General features: G+C 41.7%; 1 protein-coding gene across 5 annotated transcripts in view; it reads right to left on the bottom strand.

Moving 5' to 3' along the window:
- The window catches only part of LOC147033634 (NACHT, LRR and PYD domains-containing protein 3-like), an 84,679-nt gene that overhangs the window by 55,154 nt on the left and 2,611 nt on the right, over nt 1-26,914 (bottom strand). For 2 of the 5 annotated variants that reach the window (XM_085871697.1, XM_085871693.1), the window contains exons 2-3: nt 7,832-8,225; nt 7,538-7,692 (exon numbers count right to left, since the gene is read on the bottom strand). In XM_085871697.1, coding sequence (XP_085727823.1) covers nt 7,538-7,692; nt 7,832-8,162 — 486 coding nt within the window. In that variant the 5' untranslated portion in view covers nt 8,163-8,225. Of the gene's footprint in view, nt 1-7,537; nt 7,693-7,831; nt 8,226-17,074; nt 17,380-22,680; nt 22,885-26,914 lie in introns of those variants that run through there. The other 3 variants (XM_085871695.1, XM_085871694.1, XM_085871696.1) reach the window with 3 other exon arrangements.

The raw sequence follows: 26,914 nt of genomic DNA, 5'->3' as shown, positions 1-26,914 counted from the left end.
AATCATCAAAGATTTGAGGTTCTTTTTTGATTTATCCAAATCTTGGGGTGATGGTATGTCATCTGTATTATCACGAAGAATACAAGTTATAGGTTTTGATTTCTTTTTACATTTCTGTGTATCACGAAATAGTTGTATTATATCTTCAGCGTTATAATCATGTAGTTTCTTTTGAAGTTTAAATGAACCGATTATATCTTCTTTTTGAAGACCCGCATTAAAAGGTTGTGAGAGTAGTTGATACTCAGGTTGAAAACTTGACTTTGTGAAAATTATTAAATTATCATAATCTTAAAAAAGTTGGGAGTAAGGAGCATCTTCAAAAGTAAGCAGATTTTTCCACATCCACTTGAACCAACTATGAGACATCTTCATGAATTTGTAAGATTGCTATGGTTGTTAAATTTTATCTTATTTTCCCAAATGGGTAAAACATCATTCATTTATATATTTGGAAAACAGGTTATTTAATTTTTATTGGCTTTTTTAGAAACTCCATGTTTTATCCTCAGTTAAGGTTAAATTTCAAGATAATCCATTATTTTTTTTATACCATATATTGTGTTGATATTTCCCTGAAAATGACAATCATTAGTAATATAAATCATCATTCCATGAAACATTACCATCATTTGTTCACTCTCTTCTCTTGTAAGAAAAAGGTGTATTATCATCCTCGTACTTAACATTCATTTCTCTTGCTAATTTTGTGAAGTTATTCATTTTTCTTGTAATTTTGAAACAGTTATGTTCTTTTTTATCTTCATTAATTAGAAGATAATCACAGAATACACATTGTTTATGGGCTTCTGACTGTTTTTAATCCTACTCTATTACATGCAAGACAATTCTCAAATTTGTCATTCGGAGAATCAGGGAATTCAAAAGGCTCAAGCTCTAGTATACTGTTCATATTTATAAAGTAACACTTTACTTCAAACAAAATTCATCTTCGGTATCATCTTCGGTACCCTCATTGATGCTTTCAGAATCATCGTTTGAACACAAACTCTCAGTATCATAACTGTCTTCTGTTCCAACAGAGATACTATCATCACTCTCATAATCTTCAAAATCTTAAGTTGAATAATGACTCATATTTAATTAGTAGAAAAAACATTACCATCTATATCTGTATACTTTTTTTAATTAACAGAATCAACGACGACATTTTTTATATTAAAGGTAATTTTAAAATGGTTCTTAACTTCGACTGAAAGAAGTGTCATTTCACCTGATATATTCACATCCTTTATTTCATCAAGACTACTACTGAAAGAAATGTCATTTCACTTGATATATTCACATCCTTTATTTCATCAAGATTTACATCTTTTGGGTTGTTGAAAAAATTACAAGTTTCTCCTTGCATATTACAGATGGTCATATATTTTCTTTCCAAAGCTTCATCCATAAGGTTTTTCTTTTTTGATACTTTTTCTTGTTTCATGGCTTTTTCTAGTTTTGAATATATTGCCAGAAGGAGAGGAGAAACTTTTGTTAGAGCTACTTTAATTGATGTTCTTCCAGATATACTAAAAGCCATTCCACTGAAGGAAAATGAAGAACTCAAATTATTCACCATAATTGTTTTTATCCAATAGTTGTTATGTTTATCTTTGTTCAACTTTACATCCTCGACATATTTCTCAGTATCATTTACAAATGTAGAGGTTGATTGAAACTTGTCTTTTGTGTCTTGATACATTGTATTTAAGAAGTGAAAAAAGTTGGTGGATAAAATGGTTTTAAGCACAGATTCACCGATAAATTTAATGGAATTTTTATCAAGAAAATTTTAGTTTTTGCAAAGTTTTGCAATATAAATATGATGAATACAACATACTGCGATGTTTGTAATCAGGAATATAAATGTTATAACAAACACCTTCAAACCAACAAACACACATTCAATCTTTTCAGACAAATATCTCCATTTGAACGAGAAACAAAACATTGTAATAGATGTCATATTGATATTCTTTTAAAAAAATTATAGTGGACACCTTCAATCATGCATACACAAGAAGAATGAAGAAAGGGAAAGGGACACTAAATTCTCAATTGAAAACACTGATGGGGCATTTAAAGGACATATTAAAATAAGATTGTTTCACTTTAAAGACCCTGGACCATCTTCAATCATTGAAGCTGTTGATATGGTTAAACAAAGTATTGAAACTGTAATTAAAAACACATTAAGTGAAATTAAAAGTTTTAAGTTTTATATGGGAGTAGAATTGAATATGGTAAGAGAAGGTGATGAAACTACTCCATTTCGGAGGACAACCCCCCATTTTATCACATCATTTCAAGATTTTGTAAGATGTGATGTTTGTGATGAACTCCAGAGAAAATAACAAGATGTTGATAACACTGTAGTAGGTGGTGGATTTGCGATAACAAAAATAATCTTTTTAGATATACACATATTAAAATCAGATCCTCTTAAAGCTTCTTCTTATATTGTTTTTCAAAAAGAGATAAAACTTAGGAAAGTGGTTGTTAATATTCAAAACAAAGATAATAAATGCTTTCTATGGTCTGTTCTTGCTCACTTATATCTTCCACAATGGAAACCCGAAAGGGTTGAACATTATAAGAAATACGAGAATATGCTAAATGTTAAAGATTTAAAGTTTCCAATGTCATTGAGAGATATTCCTAAATTTGAGAAAATGAAAAATCTATCTGTTAATGTATATGGATTAACAGATGCAAACAAAGTTCAGATATTAAAAATTTCAAATAACTATACAAATGATGAAACACATTGACCTTCTATGTTATAGTTCAAGGAAAAATTCACATTATGTTTGTATTGAAAATTTATCAAGATTAATCACCTCACAAGTATTCAATAGAACAAATAAAACATATCCCTGTAAGAGATGTCTCAACTTCTTTCATACGAAAGAATGATTAAATCAACATTCAAAATACTGTCGTAATCATAAATCAACTGTAATTAATATACCAAAAGTAGGAAAGAAAATATAATTCAAAGATTACAACAAATCTAAAAAACATCCATTTGTGATAAATGCTGATTTTGAAAGTATCCTTGAAAAGATAGATATCGTTTTTCCAAATCCAAATAAATCATACACAAATAAATATCAAAAACATACTCCTTGTGGTTTCTGTTATTACAAAAATACATCTCATTCACAAAAACAATTCATACATCCCACATCACCCATATCAGATTTCTTGACACATTCAAGTTTATGGCAATTCCATTATCTAACTTAGCATCAAATATTAAAACTTTCTGAATCTTAAATCACATTTCTTAAATCAAGAAGAGATTGATCTCTCATCACAAAATGGAATATATCCATATGACTATATGGATTCATTTGAGGAGTTTAAAGAAACACAACTTCCTTCACCAAAAAGTTTCTATAGCAAGTTGAATAAAACTCATATTTCCGATGGAGAATGTACACAAGCTAAAAAGATTTGGAAGAAGTTTATTATGAAGAATCTTGGAGAATATCTTGATTTGTATCTTAAAACTGATGTATTATTATTGACTGATGTGTTTGAGACTTTGAGAACAGTCTGTCATTATGAAAATTCTTTTGGATTAGACCCCGCTCACTATTACACAGCCCCGGGTTTGGCTTGGAGTGCCATGTTAAAAATGACAAAACAGGATTTGGAATTAATCAGTGATATAGATATGCTTTTAATGATAGAGAAGGCTAAAAGTGGAGGAATATCTCAAGTATGTTCCAAGCGATATGCTAAAGCAAATATCAAATATCTTCCTGATTATAATCAGAATGAGGACAACTCTTACCTGATGTATTATGATGCTAACAATTTGTATGGGTGGGCTATGTCTCAATCTTTACCTTATGGAAAATTTAAATTTCCTGGGAAAGTCACATTTCAAACCTCGCCTCAAAAGCCAGTCACCGACTGGGAATCCTCCGTCGTGCTAAGTCCTTCCTCGGCCCTCTTGAGCTCCTGACCACTTACAAAGCTTTTGTCCATAGCCTGCTGGAGTACTGCTCTCCCCTCTGGGCTGGTGCTCCTGCCTCCCACCTTTCTCGGCTTCACGCTGTCGAAACCAGGGCATTTAAGATCATCGGCATCTCCCGCAATGAAGCTGAGTCTTTGGGCCTCTCACTCAATCACCGCAGGTTGGTCGGTGGTCTTTCTGTCTTCTACCGACTCCTCTCCAGCCTTGCCCCCCCTGCTCTCTCTGCGATTTGTCCCCACCACATTTCCACAGGGCACTCAAGGTCCACCAACAACCCCCTTCTGGTAAAACTACCAAAATCACGAATCACTGCTCATCTTCACTCTTTCATTCCTCTTTTTTCCCGCCTTTGGAATAAACTTCCTCACTCTATTCTTTCCCATTCTTCCCTCCAGGCTTTCAAAACAGCTGTTCACCACCACCTCTTATCTTCCCCCATCCAAATCCTCGATCTTTTCTACCCCCGATAATCCACCCAAGCCCACTTCCTTCATTTCTCCTGCTTTCCTTCCTGAAAGTCCCCAAAATGTCCATCTTCTCTTCGCCATGTTCCCCGTCCCATCCCCATCCCTCTCCCTTCCACAGTTCACCTAATGTGTCTGTTCCCCACTGTTTTGTCCCTTCCACTCCCGCCCCTCTTGTCTCATGCCTCCTTGCTGTGAGTTGTGTGTTAGCTCTCATACGAGCCTCGACCAAGGTATACAAAAAAAAATGGGTTAAAGAAAAACATTACGAAAAAGTTTTATAAGAAATTGTTATCTTCTCTCAAAATGAATTGGATGAAGCTGAAGTTGGATATTATTTTGAGGTTGATTTAAAGTATCCAGAAGAACTTCATAACAAACATAAAGACCTACCCTATGCCCCTGATAAAGAAAGTCCAAGAAAAGAATGGTAAAGTGATTCCCAAGAGTCATTTAATATAAAAAGGTAAATCTGCAGAAAAGCTACTTACTACATTAAATGAGAAAGAAAGTTATGTTTTGCATCAAAGGAACTTGAGACAATATTTATCTGCTGGATTGAGAGTTGGGAAAAATCATAGGATTTTGAAATTTAAACAATGTCATTGGTTAAAGAAGTATATTGATATTAATACAAAAAGGAGAACAGAAGAAAAAACAGATTTTGAGAAGGACTTTTATAAATTAATGAATAATTCTGTATTTGGAAAGACTATGGAAAATGTTAGGAATAGGCAAAACACAAGACTTTCTACACCTTGGAAACAGGCTTCAAAGTTAATTAATAGACCAAGTTTTGCGCGAGCGGAGGGAGGTGTTTTCAGAAAACTTTTGTGCTATGAATTTGAAAAAAGAGAGTACTGAAATGGATAAACCTATTTATATAACAACATCAATTCTTGACTTGTCAAAGTCGTTAATGTATGACTATTACTATAATAAATTAAAACCAAAGTACAAGGATCATGTATCATTGGTATATGTGGATTCAAATAGTTGTATATTAGAAATTAAGACAAGTGATATATATGAGAATATGATTGATAAGTGATACATATATGATACAACTAATTATAAGTCAGGTGATGTGTTGTTTTCATCAAAGAATAAAAAGGTTATTGGAAAGTGTAAAGATGAATTGGGTGGGAAGGTAATGAGTGAATTTATTGGATTGAGATCAAAGTCTTATGCTTATAAATATATTGATAATAATAATATTGAAGGGTGGGATAAGAAGCTAAAGGGAATGAAGAAAAATATAATCAAGGAAACAATAAACTTTAAACATTATTCCAACTGTTTAACCTTAAAGAAGGAAGAGTATTGAAGAATGAATACATTAAGAAGTTATAAACATCAATTATCTACAGAAGAGGTAAATAAGAAAGCATTAAGAGCTTTGGATGTTAAAAGATATATTTTAGAGAATGGAGTCAATAGTCTCCCTTATGGTTATTAGTATAAGTGTTGAGATATTTAAGTGTTGAGATATTGGGTTGGGGGTTTTAACGGGCTACCGTCGTCTTTTACTGATTTATAAATGCTAGATCCAAGCAATAACCAAACCAAAGAGTGGAGATGTAATCAGCCTAGGTATTTAAATGGGAAACATAATGAATGTGAGAAATATCAAATAAGTCTTATTGAAGAAATAACCGGGGTAAAAGTAGATAAAACAAAAAAAACGGATAAATTTAACAACAAATAAGTTGGAAGATGTAAAGAAAAAACATAAATATCCTTGAATGGACTGAAAACTTTGATGGTTATCAATTGAACAATGGAAAAACAATTTACCACAATCTCAAAATGATATGTGCCTCAGGAGGTGGTCAAACAAGAGCATTAAGAGAAGTTTATCATTTCATCTCTTCTCAACCAAGATACTTAAACCAAGAACCAAGTTCCAATTTATTCTTTGTGAATTTCCTCGATGGAAAGGAATGTTATAAGAAAATTAAGTTATTCCCTAAAGTAGAACATGGACAAATATTCGTTGGTTTTCTCTTTGAGTATAATGAAAATATGAAAGGACTGTGATTAATTTGGGGGGAAGAAGTGCTTTCATCAGTGAGTCTCCCATTTTGAGCTTTTGAGGCTTGGGTCAGATAGTTTTCACCTTTTCCCCCATTCATTTGAATGGGTGTCCCAGAAGCAACATTTTGCATCTCCTTGCATACTTGTATCAAATTTGATTTAAATCCCTTCAGCTGTTCTTTAGTATCACATTTTTACTGACAAGATCTCTGACCTTTGACCTTTTGATGCAAAAATCTAATCAGTTCATTTTTGCATCATAATATATTGTTGTTGTTTTGGAAAACCCCAGGGAGTTACATCCAACACATAAAGGAAGTTTAGATGTATCCATAGCATGCATTTTGTTTAGTTAGATTACCTCCCCCCTTGTATCCGTAGAAGGGAAAGATGTGTTGTCAATGTCGTGAGAACTATCCCCATTGTGCTCTTCCTCATTCTCCAACTCCCTTCTCAAACCTCCTTCTCAAACTGCATCCTTTCCCTCATTCTCATACTCTATTCTAAAATCCTTATTCTCATCTGTCATTCTCAACCTCCATCCTGTCCCTCATTCTCAAACACCAATTCTCCAACCCCACTCTCAGATCTCATTCTTGCACTCCATTCTCAAACCACATTCTCAAGACACCTGTCGAACATAAATCCATTTCACCAGTGCTTCGACCATTGAAGCAGCATTCCAGCGCTTCAACCACCAAACTAAGGTTCCAATCACAGCAGGTGGGCATTCGCAAGAGTGTTGGACACACTGTAAGACCCTTACGCTCACCCCGTCCTTATCGTTTCACCAAACAAACCAGCTTGTTGGACATCAATCGATTAAATAACCTTCGGGTTTTAATAACAACACCAAAGAACACCATCATTTTTGTCCTCCCTATAACCCCTCCCAAACGATCCTTAAACATTTCATCTCATCTTCATACATTCCTCACTTCATTTTAACTCCAGCAACAGAATCATTAAACATTGAAACAAAATTAAACCAAAACTTTAAGGTATTATTTTGCAAGGAAATGTTACTTTCTATCCCATTTACCTTTAACTGGCACTTTGGTAACAGCTGAGCTTCTCTGACAGCATCACACAGGTCGGGAAACGTTTCCCACAACTCGTCTGAAAATGAAGATGTCTCCATTTTCAAAAAGAAGGAAAGTTTGTCATCCTGTAAACTCCGAATGGTCCTTTCTGCATCTGCAATCAATAAAAAAAACAAACGCCAAGATGTATTTACACATCATCACAATATAATCGCAAAGAGTCCGGTAATAAATTTTATAAAATCGAATTTATTTTTTTTTTTTGACTTGGAACTGAAACTTTGAGAATTTACCAGGAACAGATGTTTTTTCCTTCCGTGCATTATCCTTGATCCAGGATCCCAAACGAGGGTACGAGTCTAGAAGTACGTGAAGGATATTTACAAAGATCCTTGCACACTCTTCACCTTTTCCATCCACAATGTCGAGGCATTTCCGGATTTCCGCTGTTTTGGAGTTTTCACCTGCGACTTCACAATAATCTTCTCTGCTGAGAACCCCTCTTGCTCTCGCTTCATCGAAAGCGTTGGACGGATCGTGCATCAACGCATCTATTATGTTTGGTCTGTTTTTTATCAGTAGTTTCACATGCACGTCTTCATTTGCTTCATCCTCTTCAGCCATAATTTACACTGATGGCAAACTAATAATTCTTCTGTGGTATAAAATGAAGGCAAACAGTTATATCTGCAACAACAACAGGAACAACAACAAACAAATCACAATCAGATCCGTAACATCAATCAGATAACATTTAACCAGCTGGAGATGAATTGTTTCCCAGTTATCCCTCAAGTTCAGCTGCTCAACATTTATGATACACAAAACACTGTGGGTACAAATGTCCAAATGATCATAGACAAGGGATTGCAATGAACTTTGACACAGGAGGAGGCCGTTCGGCCAATCATGCCTGTGCTGCACCAACCCAGACACCATCACCCATTCACATACAAGAACAGGCAAAATCCCAATACCCCCCCCCCCATCTCCAATGCATCCAGGAATCTATCTAATTGCAACTAAAACCTATCTAACCCTTTCACTGCCACTGGCTTTCCATAAAGACCATTCCATGCATTAACCACTCTTCCTGAAAGAGATTACCTCCCCCAACCCCAACCCCCCTCACCTTAATACTTTCCTAACATCTCATCCTCAAGCTGTGGCCCCTGGTCCTAACACTGTCCATTCTGATGAAAAACTCCACTGCACCTATCTTGTCTATATCTTTCATGATTTTAAACATCTCCATTGTATCTCCTTGTAATCACCTCTTTTCTGATGTATACTGTCCTGTCTCTTCAAAACATTCCTCATAGCTGACTCTAGGTAGGCGCAGAATTAATCAAGTTGCTCAATGCTGTAACCTCTCATTGGTACTGATATCCTTCCTCAGATATGGTGACCAAAACTGTACACAATATTCTCGACCGGAGGGGTTATGCACTGCCTGGGAAGGGGTGGGCGGGGGGAGGGACCCGCACTACCGGGCCAGGTGAGCTTTTCCCGCCAGGAGTTTTGGGATGTTTTGGACATTGAAAATCTTGTTGTTGGACATAGTGAGCTGTACGGAAAAATTATATTGAAAAGCTCGTTGTTGGATGTGTTGGACATTGAAAAAAAGGAGTTATTGGCCTCATGGTGGTTTCCTATTGCTTGCCGGCCGGCCACAACACTGTGACCCCACATCCAAATGTACACTTTGTAGCGGCCTTTGGTGAGCTCAATACGGGCTCCCAGGACAAAGTGTGGTAGCTAAAAGCCTTGTCCATATTCAAAAATACCTACACCCACAATTTGGGGCCTCTGGCTATGACGGTTTGGCCATGAATGAGTAACGCACAAACGAGAAATCACTCACAGAGCGAAACTTGGTGAATCAGAACGAACTAGAACGGCACTCGGTTGAGCACATACCTCCACCAGGCCGAACAGTAAACGTAATTGTATCCCACTGATAGGCCAGATCTGAATCCAGACCTGAACCAAAATCGAATTGGCTTGTTCTTGTCACCTTATCAATCATCCACCTAGTTTTATCATAACTTGTCCAGAATGTTTTGAGATATTGTGCCATATCTCATTTTTGGTCCAATCTCTAAATGGTGTATCCTGTAAACACTTGAAAATTTATAAGATAAATCGTATCCGGATTCGCATTTAACCAACATTGAATCAATTCGTCCTTGTCGCACACACAACCGAGTCCACCAAGTTTCGGCCGAATCTATCCATAATTTTTAAGATACCATGCTATATATCGTTTTTAGATCCATCTCTCAACAGTGAAGAATCACTTTTTTAAAAATTCTCGGATTCAGACCTTCACCAAAATTAAATTGATTAGTCCTCATCACACACCCAACCTATCCACCAAGTATTGCCCGAACCCGTCCATAACGTTTTGAGATATCGTGCTGTATATAATTTTTGGCCCTATCTCTCAAAGGTGAAGAATCACTTTAAAAATTCTAGTATGCAGACCAAAATCTAGATCTTGACCAAAACTATGAGTTGCTGTCCTTGGTCAGTCACCCACACACATAAAAAAAATTGCAGAAGGATTGCTTGAAAACTGCAGACAAAATTCGTGTGACAACAGAGACAGACAGACAAACAGACAAACCGACACTACAAACCAACATACTTGGCAGAATTATTTCGCCAAGTGACAAACACACAAACACTTAAAAATTATTATAAGATTTCAACGTTTTCAATGCACAACACGTACCGAACGCCTGAATCTTTTTCAGGGTCACCCGATCAAGATCAGGTTACTTAGACTTAATGAAACCATCATGAAGATTGATGTTTAAAGTTGTAGCAAAAAAAACAAAAAAAAAAACAGAGTGTACCACAGCAATGATGGGCCAAATGGCCTAATTTCCTTGTTTGAAGTCAGTTTCTTGATTTTTCAGACAACAAACACATCATGCAGATTATTGCGTTGGGAGGTTGGGGGTTGTGCCCACAATCCCCTAAGGCAATAAACCATTGAATGGGCTCTATGGACAAACATACAGGGGGGTTGTGCCCAGGACCTGACCCTGGGTATCTCCAGCACATACTATGCAAAATATATGCAAAAAAAAGAAAAAAGAAGGATACCTTGCCTAGATTCTGAAGCACCTACACCCAACATTTGGGGCCTCTTTTGTGCTATGGTTCGGCCTTGAAAGAGTAGCATACAAACACACAAACACTTGGAAATATTTATAAAACAAGGCCTCACTAAATTTCTGTGCAGTGTTAAAACTAAATCCTTTGATTTATAATTGATTCCCCTCGGAATACAAAACAAAACCCTGTTATCTTGCGACTAATTTCATTGATTTCATTGAAACACAAAATTAATCTTCCCAATTTGTACAATAAATGTGCAATAAAATAAATCAACAAGAAAGATGCCGTGCAGAGCACAATACTTGCGAAATCCCTAAAACTAATTTGACCATAAAAATATTTGTTGGTTGAATTCAATCACCTGATATGCGAATCCTCTTCAAATTTCAAGTCAATCGGATGAAAATTGAGGATTTCAGAAATTCCCCTTAATTTGTTGACCTTTAGCCTCTGTTGACCTTTTGGCCAATGTTGACCTCAAAAATAATTTGTGGTTGAATTCAATGAACAAAAATATGCAACTCATAAAATTTCAACTCAATTGGATGAAAATTGATAATTTTAGAAATTTTACAAAGTTGTTGAACTTTGGCCCATGTTGACCTTTTGACCTCAAAAACAATCGACTTCTTGCTTATGACAAACTCCACCAGGCGATGACGTTTCACAAAGATGGATTTAAAATTGTGACCTGCAGGCCGTTGACAGACAGATAGATAGACAGACAAGCCGGTAGGCGACATGGGTGGTCGCTATATAATTGCATACTAGTCATACAGTTTTTGATGGATCGGGCTGAAATTTTTTGACAAAGAGGTTGATTGTAGTGCACATAAAAGCATGGAAGCCGATTTTTGATTTTCGAAAATAAAATTCGGATTTTTTTCAAAAATTTCAAAGTCCCGTTGATAGGCAACGGTGGCGTCCATAGCAACGGTGCTCAAAAGCATACAACTAGATCCTGGTATGAACCTCCCAGTCAAGTTTCATCAAAATTGGTTGACTCCTCTGGCCTCTGGAGCTGTCCATTACATACAAACAAACAGACAGACAGAAAACCTGAGAATAACGGTAGTCTAGCGACCACCCAACAGACAGACAGAATAACAATGTCCACCACCAATATACTAAAACAAAAAACTTCGATTTTAGCAAGTAACAATGCGAAATAAATCCACTCCGTGTGGCAATTTATTTATACCCACCTGACACTGTGCTCTCTGCCTACCCCTCACCCACCCTTGACACTCCAACCACAAACAATTCAGTCAATTCTGTCCAACATACAGTTACATTTTTAAACAGTCGCTGTTAAACGGGAGAAATTTGGAGGAAACTCAACGTGTTTAAGGCATTCTATGCTTATCACATCGCTCTCAAACGAACGGATCAGAGCCATCTCGACTTGCTAGGCCTAGATCTAAGCGGCAAAGATCTCTCGTTAACAATGCTGCTTGCATGAGTCTTTACGCATGAATGATGAATCGTAATGCCTGTCCCATTTTTCTAGCAATCGCATTATATGTGGACAGCATATGGATTGTTCATAACATATATTTGGGCCTTGTGTGTGATTTCTCACAACCATGGTTTCCAATGTGATGTGCGATATTGCCACCGACCCCTTACGGCCCAAGTGCACGCGTGGGCATTGTATCGGCTAACAGTCGCTGGTTGATACAACTATCGGATTACAAGCAGTTATCCAGTTCCCTTAAGTCGTGGCCGATTTTTGTTGACATTCGTAACCGGATGTCTCCAAACATCCCTATCCTGCACTGCTTTCCGAAGCTCTGGCAGAGACAGCTTGGTTGCAGCCATTACCCCATCCACTGGGGGTGTGTTCCATATAATCAATCAGCTTTCTACCGCTTCCCAAGCCAGCTGTTCCGAATCAACCGTTTTGTTGCAGTGCTTGCTTGAGTGCTGAAAATCAAGCTGATTGGTCATGGAACACACCCCTTCTGATCACATCGATCTTCTCAGTTGACAAAATTTTAATAATTTTTGAGGTTTAAATGAAGACCAGCTTTTTCACTTTTCTTCTTCCCCGTCTGCATCAGTTTCATCGAGTCCTCTTTACGTTATGCAAACCCAGCGGTATCATCAGCATCAGTTATTGATACATCTTCCTCCAATCTCGACTCCAGCCTCGATGTCATCCAAGTTATATTTTTCATCAAAATTATTATAACCACAATTATCATCAGCATCAGTTATTGATACATCTTCCTCCAATCTCGACTCCAGCCTCGATGTCATCCAAGAAATAAATTTTTCATCAAAATTATTATAACCACAAATTAATCGGTCGATTCCATACAATGACGATAGCATTATGATGATAATATTAACACGGGGTATGGTGTTGGTTTGATGGTGAGGCTTGTGGGCTTGGTGATCCTTGGATCCTGAGTTCAAATCCCCCTCGTTTGTTGAATTAATACCAGGTGGGGTTGACTCTGCCTGTCATCCTTCCGAGGTCGGCAAAATGAGTGCCAGCGTGCTGGTATCCTGTGTCGATGTGGCGACCCGTCCAGGATTGTGCCCAACAGCCAAGGAGATTGCTTAGGCAGCACCAACGCTCTGCACAGAGTATGGTCCCAATGGATGGATTAACACGGGGGTCTGGCAGGATGATCTCAAGTTATGCACACTCTACCCTAAGCTGTCAAGACTGGGTTTGAATCCCGACCTGGCTGTCATCCCGGTGTTTCCCGCTATCTCAGTGTTTCAAAGGCAAGGTGATTTATCAATGTGTGTGCCATTACTCAGATAGATGTTAAACTGGCGTCCTGTCTGTCAGCATTAGTTGGTGGACTTCAAAGATCCCACAGTGTCCTTCACAAAGAGTAGGTGAGCTATCGGTGGCACTCTGAACAAATTACAAATTCCTGCCTGAACCTGAGTTGAACGTCAGGCCTGGCCAGCTGGTTCGTGAAAGACTTGGGCCAAGCTTCCCCCACCCAACCACGCAATAACGTGGGAATAATTGCGGTCGTTGAGCAATAAGGGTATTAACAAACCATCGTCTGTCCCCATGGTGGGCACATACACGTGATCCCCTCCCGGTTGCCCCTGCACGGAGAGGGTGTTTGTTCGTATGTACAGTAAATAAAATTTGGCGGCCGCCTGTCTGTCTGACTGTCTGTCTGTCTGTCTGTCTGTCTGTCTGTCTGTCTGTCTGTCTGTCTGTCCTATGTATGTATGTTCGTGGTATTTTTGCAAAGACCGCTGGGTCGACAACCACCAAATTTGGCACACAGAGAAGTCTGTCCGAAGAATATTTCTATCCACAACATCAGTTAAAGACCCCCGGAGACCCTTTAAGACTCTTTAGACCCCAAAGACCCTTTTGACTAAAACTCCAAAGACCCACAAGACCCTTAAGACCCCTTACAACCTTCAGACAGATTGGACAGCTTGGACCCTTGACGATTTAGAACTTAGACCACTTGGACATTTTTTACATACTTGAGAGTTTAGACCCTTTCGACCCCTTCGATGCCAACCACAATTTTATTGTATCCTTTCGACCATCTAGAACCTGAAGCGCACTCAACACAAACATTTGTAATCTTCTTCCAAAACACAGACTATACATTTTCCAGGAAGTAATGGGCAAACTCGACCCACCCAGAGGGTGGGTACTCTGATGTCTATCATAATTAATGAGTCGGGAGGCTGCCGGGAAAATTGCTGAGACATACACTTTCATATACACCCTGCAAAAATTCCTTTGTGGGAGGAGGGAGGGGAAGGAGTGGATTGGGATGGAGAACGGGTGGAAGGAGGCACCGAGTAACCTTTGCTAGATGTGACTCATAATTGTGCTCGTACTGACCCCAAAGTTACCCCACTACTTACATCATCCCAGCAAGCCATCCTCCCACTCACAGCCGCCACCTTTTGCTTCTTATCCCTAATCCTGTTGACGACTCTATTCGTCACTCTGACGTTATCCTACCTAACAACCTCCAATGTGATATCTTATCAAAAGCTTCGTGAAAGTCGAGATTAACGACATCCACAGCCTCTCCCTCATCTACTCAATTAGAAATTTCCTCATAGAACTCCAATAAATTTATTAAACATGATCCCGGTTTGATAAATCCATGCTAACTACGATATATATATATATATATATATATATATACATACATATATGTATATATGTATGTATATATGTATATATATGTATATATATATATGTATATATATATATATATATATGTATATATATATATATATATGTATATATATATATATATATATATATATATATATATATATATATATATATGTATATATATATATATATATATATGTATATATATATGTATATATATGTATATATATATATATATATATATATATATATATGTATATATATGTATATATGTATATATACTGTATATATATATATATATATATATATATATATATATGTATATATATATGTATGTATATATATACATATATATATATATATATATATATATATATATATATATATATATATATATATATATATATATTGTTGCGGATTTCGCGCCCGCCGGCGTGCGACGGCCACGTAACTCGAATCGCGGCACGTCGCCCACCGGACGGACAATCCAGTCGTGACCCTCTCGGACTAACGCCGGGAACCAGTCACGGGTGGACCTTTCGGTCTCACCGCGATCGAGCCAATCAGCCCCCGCGTGGGATAGGGTTGCTCGCCAAATTCGAACTACCTAAGTACCCACGCGGAGGGTAGACCGGGCGATCGCACCTCGCCGCAGGTCGACTTCGGACACGGGCCACTTAAGCGACCCGTTCCGTACTATCAGAATAACCGAGCGGTGTTATCGTCGACCTCGACGGTTCGATTAATTATCGGGCGTATTCAGCCCACTACCAACCCTTTACGTGAAGCAAGATGGGGATTCAATGGAGGAAAAAGACGAAGCGAAGCGGGAAACAGTTCAACAATAAAGCACATTTATTCGCGGCACACGGGAAGCACACAAATACAATTCCACCAAATGCACACAAAAAAGAAAACACAATTCCATTTACACAAAAAGCAAACATAAAAGTGAAAACACAGTGCAGAGCTAATACCGACTACCGAGCACACGGCAACACTTATACAATTCTACTTCACAGACGGCGCCGACAACACATACCCAAAACCAAGGAAAAGAAATCCCCCAAGAATGGGGCAGGCCTGAGGCCGAGACCGGGTCGGGCCTACCCGTCTGGTGATGAGACGCGGAGCGGCGATGGCCCCGCAACCCGCGGGCCTCGTGGACAGTGCCTGGCAGGGGGTGGGAACGGGGCCCCCTTGGTCGCACTATCTCAGCGCGGGGGGAATCAGGAGGGGGTTGCTGATGCTCGGGGTATAGAGGATCTTTATTATATGCGACGAGCGTCTCCACCTCGGCCAGGTCGCGCTGTCGGCCTCCCTCGGGTGCAGCTTCCTGCACGACGCGAGCACCCCCTCGTCTGGTGTCGCCGCCTTTCCACAGCTCCGTCCCCTCCGTTCCGACTCCAACGCACACGACGAGCAGCTCCACCGCCCGCGAAGTCTTGACCCTCTGCTTCCGACTCTCCTCTTCTTGACTCTCCGACCCTCCTTTGCGACTCTCCTCTGACTGACGAACACCGTCCTTTTATCCCCCCGTAACTTCGCCTTTGACCCCCTCCCTTTGACCTTTCACCTCGCTCCCCATTGGCCCGAGAAAAAGTGGGCGTGAAGGCTTTTTGATCCACAAATTTGCATATATCGATCGCCCTGGGGGCGGGGCCAAATCGCCCCTCGCTCACCGATTGGACGGCAAAAAGTGGGCGTGTGTCGTTTTTGATCCGTTTTTGAAGCAGAAAATCCGTGATTTTGTACACGCTGTTCAACGTGCGCCCTACACGAGCCCAGCATCGGTACCCATGAGTGGCGCGAGATGACGGTGATGCGATGGTGGCGAGTTGTGACGGTAAAGGTCGTGGCGGTTGTGGTGAAGCGGCGTTGTGGTTGGTGGTTGTTGTTGTGGTTGTGATCATGGCGGTTGGTCCAAAATAAAGATAGTAAAAGAAAAACGGCTATCCTGAAGAGTCGCAGCACGTATAAATGACATGTATTCCCACTAGACAACGGGTTTGGGCCTAACTACACATGCACTTACCGAGATACCTCACCTAAGGGACCTGAATGGTGGTTTGCGAATCTGGTAACCACAACAATATATATATATATATACACTGTATATATATATATATATATATATATATATATATATATATATATATATATATATATATATATATATATATATATATATATATATATATACTGTATATATATGCTTTCTCCTCTGGTCCTTAATTAGCATCTCCAACACCTTCCTGGCAACTCAAGTCAAACTCACAGCAAGCTCTTCAATCCTCTTGGATGTATTCTCCAGGCCCCGGAGCTTTATGTTGCCCGAGCTTTCTCAGCTGTTTCTGTACTTCCTCCTCTCTTTCCTGGAATGTGTGCAAAATGTCATCCACACCCCTGAGATAGATACCCTCTGTTCCTGGTCACTCTCCCAGACTGTTGTGTAAATTTTGAAGTGAAATAACTATTTAATACCCAAAAGCTATTCATTGTTTTTATTCCCATGAAAAGGGAATGAATACGTGACACCACAATGCTTGTGCCTTGTGAAAGATTTCATCAGATACTGGACGAGCCGTGAACCCGTTGGGTTCCCGTCGTGACAGCGGTTGATGAAAAAAAAATCATTTCAAAAAAAAAAGAAAGGAAGAAAAAAAGAAGATAGCTCCAGGGAACTATACCGCTGAGGTTGTTTGCATTGATCATATTCTCCCAAAGAGTACTTGAATGAATCGTGAATTGATTTTTTAAATATTTTTTTCGTTGCCCGATTTGAACGAAACTTGGTACTGCACACCGCAGGAGAATGGTGAGAAAGGTGGCACTAAACTTTTTGCGCTATCGTGTACTGTTTTGGCTGTATTTTGGGAACATACATACATACATATATATATATATATATATATATATACATATATACATATATACATACATACATATATACAAGATGAGAGTTTTAGTAATATATAGATAGATGATGTAATTGCAGTGTCACCCTGAATGAGCCGTTTATTGTTCATACTCTGGACAAGGGAAGTAAAAATTAATAATTATTCACATATGTGGGGCAGTGATGAGAGGGGGGGGGCTTGTGCTTGTGGTGAAATATCCACATATGTGGTGTGATATCCACATTGCTCAAGCTTGTGGTTAAATCCTTTAAACAACGAGAAGGGCACTCGGTAGAGCGCATACCTCCGCCCTGTAATGCCTGATCCGCGAGAACATATTGAGCCCAATACATTTTTGAAATATCTTGCCAGACACCACTACATCGTTGTTTCTCTCAATTGGTGAAGAATCACTTTAAAAATCAAATAATTCTCGTATCCAGATCCAGATTGGGATCTTCACCAAAATCGAATGAATTCTTCCTTATCACACACCCAACGTGAACAACAAGTTTCATCTGAATCCGTCTACAATTTTTTGAGATCCTGCACACAGACAAACAAACAAACAAACAGAAAGGAGTGAAAACATAACCTCCTTCACCTTCAGTGGCGAAGGTAATAAACTGTCAACGACTACATACAATAAGTACAAAAAAGATTAATAATAATAATAATAATAATGATTATTTGTTCGTGTGCAGCCTAAGGCTGTTTGGTTGCATTTTCTTATTCTGGGGGCGTGGCTGTGCTACGGATGCAGTGCCCCCTGTTAACAATAAGCTAGTACTTATTTTGCTGACCTCGGAAGGATGTTCGGCTGAATCAACCAACCTGGTGTTAATTCAACGGTAATTAAGGGACTTGAACTCAAGAACGAATAACATCTTAAGTGAATCTCCTCAACTGTAAAGCCAAGAATATTAACGGATCACGAGTTTATTGTCAAATATATAAAACTAATAAAAGTGTGGGTGCATGTGCGTGTCTCCTCCATAACTGCAAAACCATAAAACCTGACAGCCTGAAACTTTGCATACCTACCAAGAAAACTCCAAGGAAGTGCAAGAGTGAAAATTGAGTGTTTGGGTTAATTAAAACACCCCCTTTTTTTTTTCTTTTTTTTTTTTGTATACCTTGGTCGATGCTCATATGAGAGCTAACACACAACTCACAGCAAGGGGGGCATGAGACAAGAGGGGCGGGAGTGGAAGGGACAAAACAGTGGGGAACAGACACATTAGGTGAACTGTGGAAGGGAGAGGGATGGGAATGGGACGGGGAACATGGCAAAGAGAAGATGGACATTACAGGGACTTTCAGGAAGGAAAGCAGGGGAATTGAAGGAAGTGAGCTTGGGTGGATTATCGGGGGTAGAAAAGATCGAGGATTTGGATGGGGGAAGATAAGAGGTGGTGGTGAACAGCTGTTTTGAAAGCCCGGAGGGAAGAATGGGAAAGAATAGAGTGAGGAAGTTTATTCCAAAGGCGGGAAAAAAGAGGAATGAAAGAGTGAAGATGAGCAGTGATTCATGATTTTGGTAGTTTTACCAGAAGGGGGTTGTTGGCGGACCTTGAGCGCCCTGTGGAAATGTGGTGGGGACAAATCGCAGAGAGAGCAGGGGGCAAGGCTGGAGAGGAGTCGGTAGAAGACAGAAAGACCACCGACCAACCTGCGGTGATTGAGTGAGAGGCCCAAAGACTCAGCTTCATTGCGGGAGATGCCGATGATCTTAAATGCCCTGGTTTCGACAGCGTGAAGCCGAGAAAGGTGGGAGGCAGGAGCACCAGCCCAGAGGGGAGAGCAGGACTCCATCAGGCTACGGACAAAAGCTTTGTAAGTGGTCAGGAGCTCAAGAGGTCCGAGGAAGGACTTTGCACGACGGAGGATTCCCAGTCGGCGACTGACTTTTGAGGCGAGGTTGGAAATGTGACTTTCCCAGGAAAGGTCATGGCAGATAGTGAGACCCAGAAGCTTGAAAGAGAAGACTTCTTCCAGAGGATTGTTGAGAAAGTGGATGGGGGGGTTTTGTAAACGGTCCTTTCGAAGAGACATAGTGAGAGTGAGATTTGTCTGGATTGAAAGACATGTTCCACGTGTTGGACGAGTTTGTGATTTTATCCAGATCTGCAGTGAGCGAAGGAGCTGCTGCTTGCCGGTCTGAGAGATGACAGAGGTATGGCAGAGGGTGAAGTCGTCGGCAAAGAGAAATAGAGGATTTTCCAGAGTCCGAGAGATCATTGATGAAAACCAGAAAAAGAACAGGGCCCAGAACGCTACCTTGAGGAACTCCAGCCTGCACAGGAAGAGGGGATGAAAGAACTCCATTTAGGGCCACACGTTGACTGCGACAGGAGAGGAAGTCTGCGAGCCATGAGTGGAGATGGCCTTGAATACCATGGGAAGAGAGTTTGGTGAGTAGGGCAGGGTGCCAGACTGTGTCAAAAGCACGTGATATGTCCAGGGATATGGCTCGGATTTCCTGTCTGGCATTGAGGACCTCCATCCATTGATGGGAGAGCAGAAGCAGCATATCCAGGGCAGAGTGACCTGGTCTGAAACCAAATTGATGATTGGAATTCAAGCCATTGGAGAAGAGGAAGGATTTCATATCTGAAGCGATGATGGATTCCATCACCTTGCTGATGATTGGGAGAAGGCTGATTGGTCTGTAGTTACAGGGATCTGTTTTTGCACCTTTTTTATGCAGGGCAGTGATGTTAGCAGATTTCCAAGCAGATGGCAGATGACCTTGGGCAAATGAGAGGGTGAATAGAACAGAGAGAGGGTGAGCAAGAGCAGAAGAGCAGGCTTTGAGGACACGTGGGCTGATGCCGTCTGGACCGGTTTCAGAATCTTAGTCGAGGTTTGAAAGCAAGCTCTCCACCTTGTCAGGAGAAAAGGATACAGAGTCCAGGGACAGTTGGGTGCGACTGGGTAAAGTGGGTAGAGATAGTGATGGGTTTAGGACACAAGATTTAGCTGCAAACACCGAGTTTAGACATTCAGCTTTATCACGTGTGGAATCAGCAGTGTGGCCATTTGAGGTAAGGGAGGGGATGGAGGGGGAACATACACCAGAAACAGATTTGATTAAACGCCACCAGGATTTTGAGGAGGGAGAGAGGTTTGAGAGTTCAGACTTGAGATGAGAAAGATGTTGTTTTCTGGCTCTCCTGAGGGTAGATACACACTTGTTCCGAGCTTTATGGAAAGAACTGAGATTGCCCTCAGTTGGGTTTGCTTTCCATGAGGCAAAGGCAAGTTGTTTCAGGACAACTGCCTCGCCACAAGCTTCAGTAAACCAAGGGCGGAGGAAGGGTAGGACAACTGAACACGAGAGGGGATAAATCTGTGCATGAGGGAGAGCAAGTTTCTTTGAAAGAATTCCCAGGATGCGTTGATGTTTGAGAAAGTAGTGATAGGAGACCAGTCTGTAAGTTTGATGGCTGCTTGGAGACCCTGCCAGTCGGCTTGAGTGAAATGCCAGACTCGACGGCGGTGAGGTGGTTCTCTGATAACAGCCAGAGAGATGTCCACTTTGACAAGGACGTGGTCAGAAGAACCAATTGGAGCGAAGGAACAGTAGCAGATATTGTCAGGGAAATTTGTCAAAATCAGATCCAGAAGAGATGGAGTACCATTGGTTGAGATCCGGGTCAGGAAGTTGACCGATTGAGTCAGTCCCAATGAGTCGCAGAAAGCTTTTGCTGAGGTGCCATGGCAGGTGAGAGAGGTACCCACACCTAGCCAACTGGCGTGATGACAATTGAAGTCACCACATAAGAGGAAGAGAGAGTTTGGATGAGAAGATAGAAGATGGTCCATGTTTTCGGATAGTGAGGTGTAATTTTTGAAGATAATTAACAGCATTATTTAATTATATCCTTCATCAGGCGATCCGCGACCACCTCACTCTCTGGGTCTTAAGGCATTTCCTGGGTAACCTCGCTGGGGTCTGAAGCCGCCATGATTTTTAGCCTGCTCAACAATGCTTTGACTTGAAACAGGCCGCAACGATTTCTTGATAAAGTTTGTTTTTCCACTTTCCTCACATATCATCGAATGCCTAATCATCGGGGCAATGGATCGCTGGATACATTGCAATGCTTATAAATGCCCGGAGATGCCAGCATTAGTGGCTTTATTTAATTTCCACATATGAATAAGCTCTGGAATCTCAAACTAAGCATCCTATATATTATTTCCGAGTTTGTGGTTTCGTGTCGCGCTATCTTCGACTTTGTTCTGCGCTCGAGTAACGTGATATTCGGCTTACATTATCTCAAAGACCATATGAGGTGCATGGTACAAAAAAAAAACGTAAATAAAATGGTTCTGAAACAGTGAAATCGTGCCAAAAACGGTTACTGCATTTGTAATGCTATAACCCAAAACATTGTGTATCAAGAAGTACTTTGAACATTGTATTCCACTTTCTGCATTAAAGTAAAATTACTACTGATACTCTGCATCAGTTCCTTTATCAAACACACCCACCCCAACATGTCGCGCAGAGCGCGGGTTATGCTTGTTATAACAAAATTTAAGCTCAAGAACTGAACTTAGCAGCAGTTCTGAATGTTTCATTCATTTTTTCCAATTCGGACCTCGTTTCACATTACGGGCATCTCCAGGAGGTGTTTAATATGAGGATCAGCGATTGCTAATAGCTTGCCAAGCCAGCCGTTCCTTATCAACCGTTTCATTGGAGTGCTTTCTTGAGGACCTGTACCACTTGGTGAGCACTCTATAATATTCGGACTGTCACTGAATACTGTATATCGATCGACTTGAACAAATTTCAGGGGCTACGAGCCTGCGTTGGGCCTGCATCGTGCTTCAGTGCGCCGGGAGCTGGTTAGCTCGCTGAAAATGTGCAATAATATTTTACACCACGTTTACCATTTTTGTGCGATATTCTTTCATTATATGACCGATCACTTCTGCATAGATAAATACACATTAAAAAAAATAATTAAACCTTTCGTTTTTAAAAGTATTTTTTCAACCGTATTGTTGGAGTGCATGCTTGGAGCACTCTTCAAGCTTCGATCTCTTCAAGCTTCTATGGCGATACCGTGGTGCGGTTGTCCATGTGCACATCTCCAGCATGAGGAAGGCAAAAGAAATATGATGATTACAATGAGTAAAAAATGTTTTCTGTGACAAAGTAATGAATCGCCACATCACGGCAGGATAGCCAAGGGGCATGCGTACTCGCACTCAGCTGTCTAGCCTGGGTTTGAATCCTGATCCAGCTAAAAACTATCATTCAACAATGATTTCACAGGTAGGGTGATTCATCAATGTGTGTACCGTCTCTCGGATGGATGTCAAACTTGGAGTTACATCTGCCGGAATCCTCCCCCTCCTCACTCTCCCATCCCTTCTTTCCCCTTCCACTCTCTCTCTCCCTTTCATTTCTTACTCCTCTCCTCTCAATCATCCCATCTCATCCACCTCTCTCTGCTTTGGGGACTGTTAATGGCTGACGGTTTAGTTTTGGATATATAACTGCTTCTCCAAAGTGTAGCATGTATAAATCAGATTTGGAGTGAGCCGACCAGAGGGTAGCAAATGTCCCTGCAAGTGTGAGCATGCATTTCATGAATGTAGGCAGGCCTTTTCCAGAGAGATAGTGTGGGTTTTAAATTCTCTCTCCCAGTTTTATATATAATCCGGCGGTTAAAAAGAACATTTTGCTGTTTGGGCATGTTTTATTGCCCTTCCCTTTCACCTCACACCACCTTCCCTTCCACTCACTTCACCTGCCCTCCCCTCATGCTGCCTTCCCTTCCTTTCACACCACCTTCCCTTCCCCTCACACCACCTTCCCTTCGCCTCAAGTCACCTTCCCTCCCCTCATGCTTCCTTCCCTTCTATTCCCCTCACCTCGTGGTGTCTTCAACTTCCCGTCCACTCATGCTGCTTTCCCTTCCGCTCACACCGCATTCCCTTCCTTAAATGCTGTCTTCCCTCCCCCTCCCCTCATGCTTACCTCCTCCCAAACCCCCTCCCCTCTCCACCCCCCATAGACATCTCCGGGTGGTCTCCGTGTGCTGCATTAACATCCTGTTTTAACGTATCCCATTTCATTCAATCCTTTACAACCCCCACCCCTTTTCTCCACTACTAAAAGTCCCACTACCAAACGCAAATTGAGAACCCCCCTCCCCCACCCCCCCATTTTCCTCTCAAGTCCACCTACCAAACACAAGTCCAGAACCCCCTCCCCTCACGTTTAGCTCCTCCAAAACCCCCTCCCCAGGTCAGGTATGGGAGCATGCGCCAGAGCAGCGCGTCGCTACGTCCACTTTCCACCGGTACTCCAGGGGCCTCCGTCTGGCCTTCCCCCCAGGCAGATGCCAGGCCCATCCCCATCTCCTTGAGATGCTGGTCAAACTGCTGCAACCACAAGGTACGTGGTCGGCCCATTGGCCTCCTCCACTCACGAGACTCCCTTGCTGAGAGAATCTGGTGAGCAGGATCAGCGTCAGGAAAACGAGCCACATGTCCATACAGCTGCAGCTGACACTCACGGACTATGCAGGAAACAAATCTCATCAAAGTCTCTCTCAGCAACCGCTCGCTGGACACAAAGTCCGACCAGCGATAGGCAAGGATTCTCCGAAGAGACCTGGTACCAAAGGAATTAAGTCTCCGTCTCAGATCCCTGGTCAGAGTCCAAGTCTCGCATCCAGAGAGCAAGACTGGAAGCACCAAGGACCTGAAAACTCGGACTTTCGGCCTCCCGCACAGGTACCGGCAGCGCCACACCCCATTATCCAGTGAATCCATGACTCCCCAGGCCCGAACCAGACATCTATTGACCTCTGACTCACAGCCAGCAGATACATGAATATCAAAGCCAAGGTAAGTGAATGTTTCGACGACCTCAACATCCTCACCACAAACAGGCACAGACAGGACAGCAGCATCCAAGATGTCACTGAAAGCCTGGATCTTAGTTTTGACCCAAGAAACCCGTAATCCCAGCGGCTGAGATTCCTCATTCAGCACCTCGAGGGCCGCCAAAAGGATATCTAAAGTCTCCGCAAAGATGACAGCATCATCTGCAAAATCAAGGTCAGAGATCTTCACATTTCCAAACGATGCACCGCAGCTTGATCTCTCCGACGTCCTCCCTAGAATCCAGTCCATACAAGTGCTGCAAAGTGTGGGGGCCAGTACACACCCCTGATGAACTCCACTAACAACTGGAAATAAGTCAGACATGGTACCACCACATCTCACAGCACTCTCAGTACCAGAGTAGAGTTCAGACATCAGATTGATCAGTTTTGGTGGCACCCCAAGAACACCAAGAATCCTCCAGAAGGCATCCCGATTCACTGAATCGAACGCGTTACAGAGATCAAGATAGGCTGCAAGTAGCCCTTGCCGAAACTCTCTTCTGCATTTGGTGAGGACCCGAACAGCAAGGATATGGTCAATCGTTGACCTCTTTGGTGTAAAGCCTGACTGCTCTGGACGCTGGTGCTCAAGCAGATGGTGGCGAACCCTATCAAGAATTGTCCGAGCAAAGACCTTGCCCAGCACTGAAAGCAGCGTCACCCCTCGGTAGTTGTTGCAGTCTTGGCAATCAGCCTTCCCTTTCCAGAGAGGGACAACAAGGCCCCTCTTCAAGTCAGTTGGGATGATGCCTGTGTTCCAGGCAGAGCAGAGAACTGCCTGCAATTACTCGAGTGCAGCATTTCCACCAGCCTTGAGATGTTCAGCATGGATGCCACAGATCCCTGGAGCTTTACCCCATTTCAACGGTTCACCGCATCCTGTGTTTCCACAAGCGAAGATGGACCACAGTTGATTGGAGGGTCAGCAGCAGGGGATTGTAACACCCCTGACGTCCAACTCAACAGCTGGTGGATCAGCCTGGTACAATCGCTCAAACTCACCGGCCCAACAGGCCTTCACCGGACTCCTCTGTCAAGAGCCTACCACCCTCTGCTCTCACTGGAGTACACCGAGGGATGGGCTTGGATGAACGCAATGCGCGAATTCCCGTGTAAACAGGACGAGAATCACTTGACCATAGGTGATGCTCTACCCCCTCACAGATTCCTCGCACATAGGCCTCCTTGTCCACCCTTAATGCACGTACAGTTTTCTGCCTCATCTCCCTGAACAGCTCAGCTCTGCCATTCAGCCTGGCCCTGCGACTCTGGTCAATGGTATCCAGTGTCCCTTGAGAGACAAAATTCTTCTTTGTCCTCCGGCGAGTTCCAAGACATCCACCGGCAACATCAAGGACGGTGGTCTTGAAGGCACTCAACAACTATTCAGGATCCCACAAAGCACCCAGATACCCCAAATCTCCACTTAGCCTGTTCGTAAACTCCTCAGCTACCCTCTCATCCTTGAGCTTGCCAACATCCAGCTGAGGCTGGGATGGTACCATTCTCCTGGATTTAAGGTTCAACTTCAGAGTTGCTACAACAATCCGGTGGTCAGTATTGGGGAAATGAGCACTCTGGTGGACCCCGCAGTTCTGGATCATCCTACAGCGACCATCAATGAGGACATGGTCAATCTCCTTTGCCACACCGCCAGCGTTGGAATACCAAATCCAGCGATGAGCTTGTGGGCGCTGCAACCATGAACCAGCCACCCTAAGTCCATGACTTCTTGCAAAGTCAAGGAACTTAGTGCTATTCTGGTTCATAGTTCCTGACCCATGGGGACCAACACACACCTCATAGCCATCCCTATCAGTTCCAGTCGATGCATTGAAATCCCCCAAGACTAGAAGTGAATCTCGTCTGGGGCACTGATCAACCACAGACTCGAGCGTGGCATAGAATGCATCCTTCACGGTGAGATCACTCACCTCAGTCGGAGCATGAACAGAGACCAGGGACATGACACATAAGGAGTGACGAATCCTTCGTCTCATAATACACTCGTTGACTGGTGTTACCTCAATTATCATTGGAGTCAGCTTCTTGGACACAGCTACAGCAACTCCTTGGGAATGGTAACCATCAGAGTGACCAGACCAATAGTAGGTGTAACCACCCACCATAATACGGTCTCCAAACCTCAGAGAGTGCTGCAATACAGATGTCCAAATGCTTGAGCTCAGATGATAACAGAGACAGGTGATCATCCTATCTTCGGGATAGGACATTCCAGGCACCTACCTGAAGTGACCACCACAGGTTAGCCCAAGGAGACCGCCGTCTGGTGGACGACAC

Source organism: Eptatretus burgeri, chromosome 2 (genome assembly GCF_056783735.1).
Source record: "Eptatretus burgeri isolate ZD-2024b chromosome 2, Ebu_testis_v1, whole genome shotgun sequence".
In the NCBI taxonomy this organism is placed as follows: domain Eukaryota; kingdom Metazoa; phylum Chordata; class Myxini; order Myxiniformes; family Myxinidae; genus Eptatretus; species Eptatretus burgeri.
This window is presented reverse-complemented; position numbering and strand designations above follow the sequence as displayed.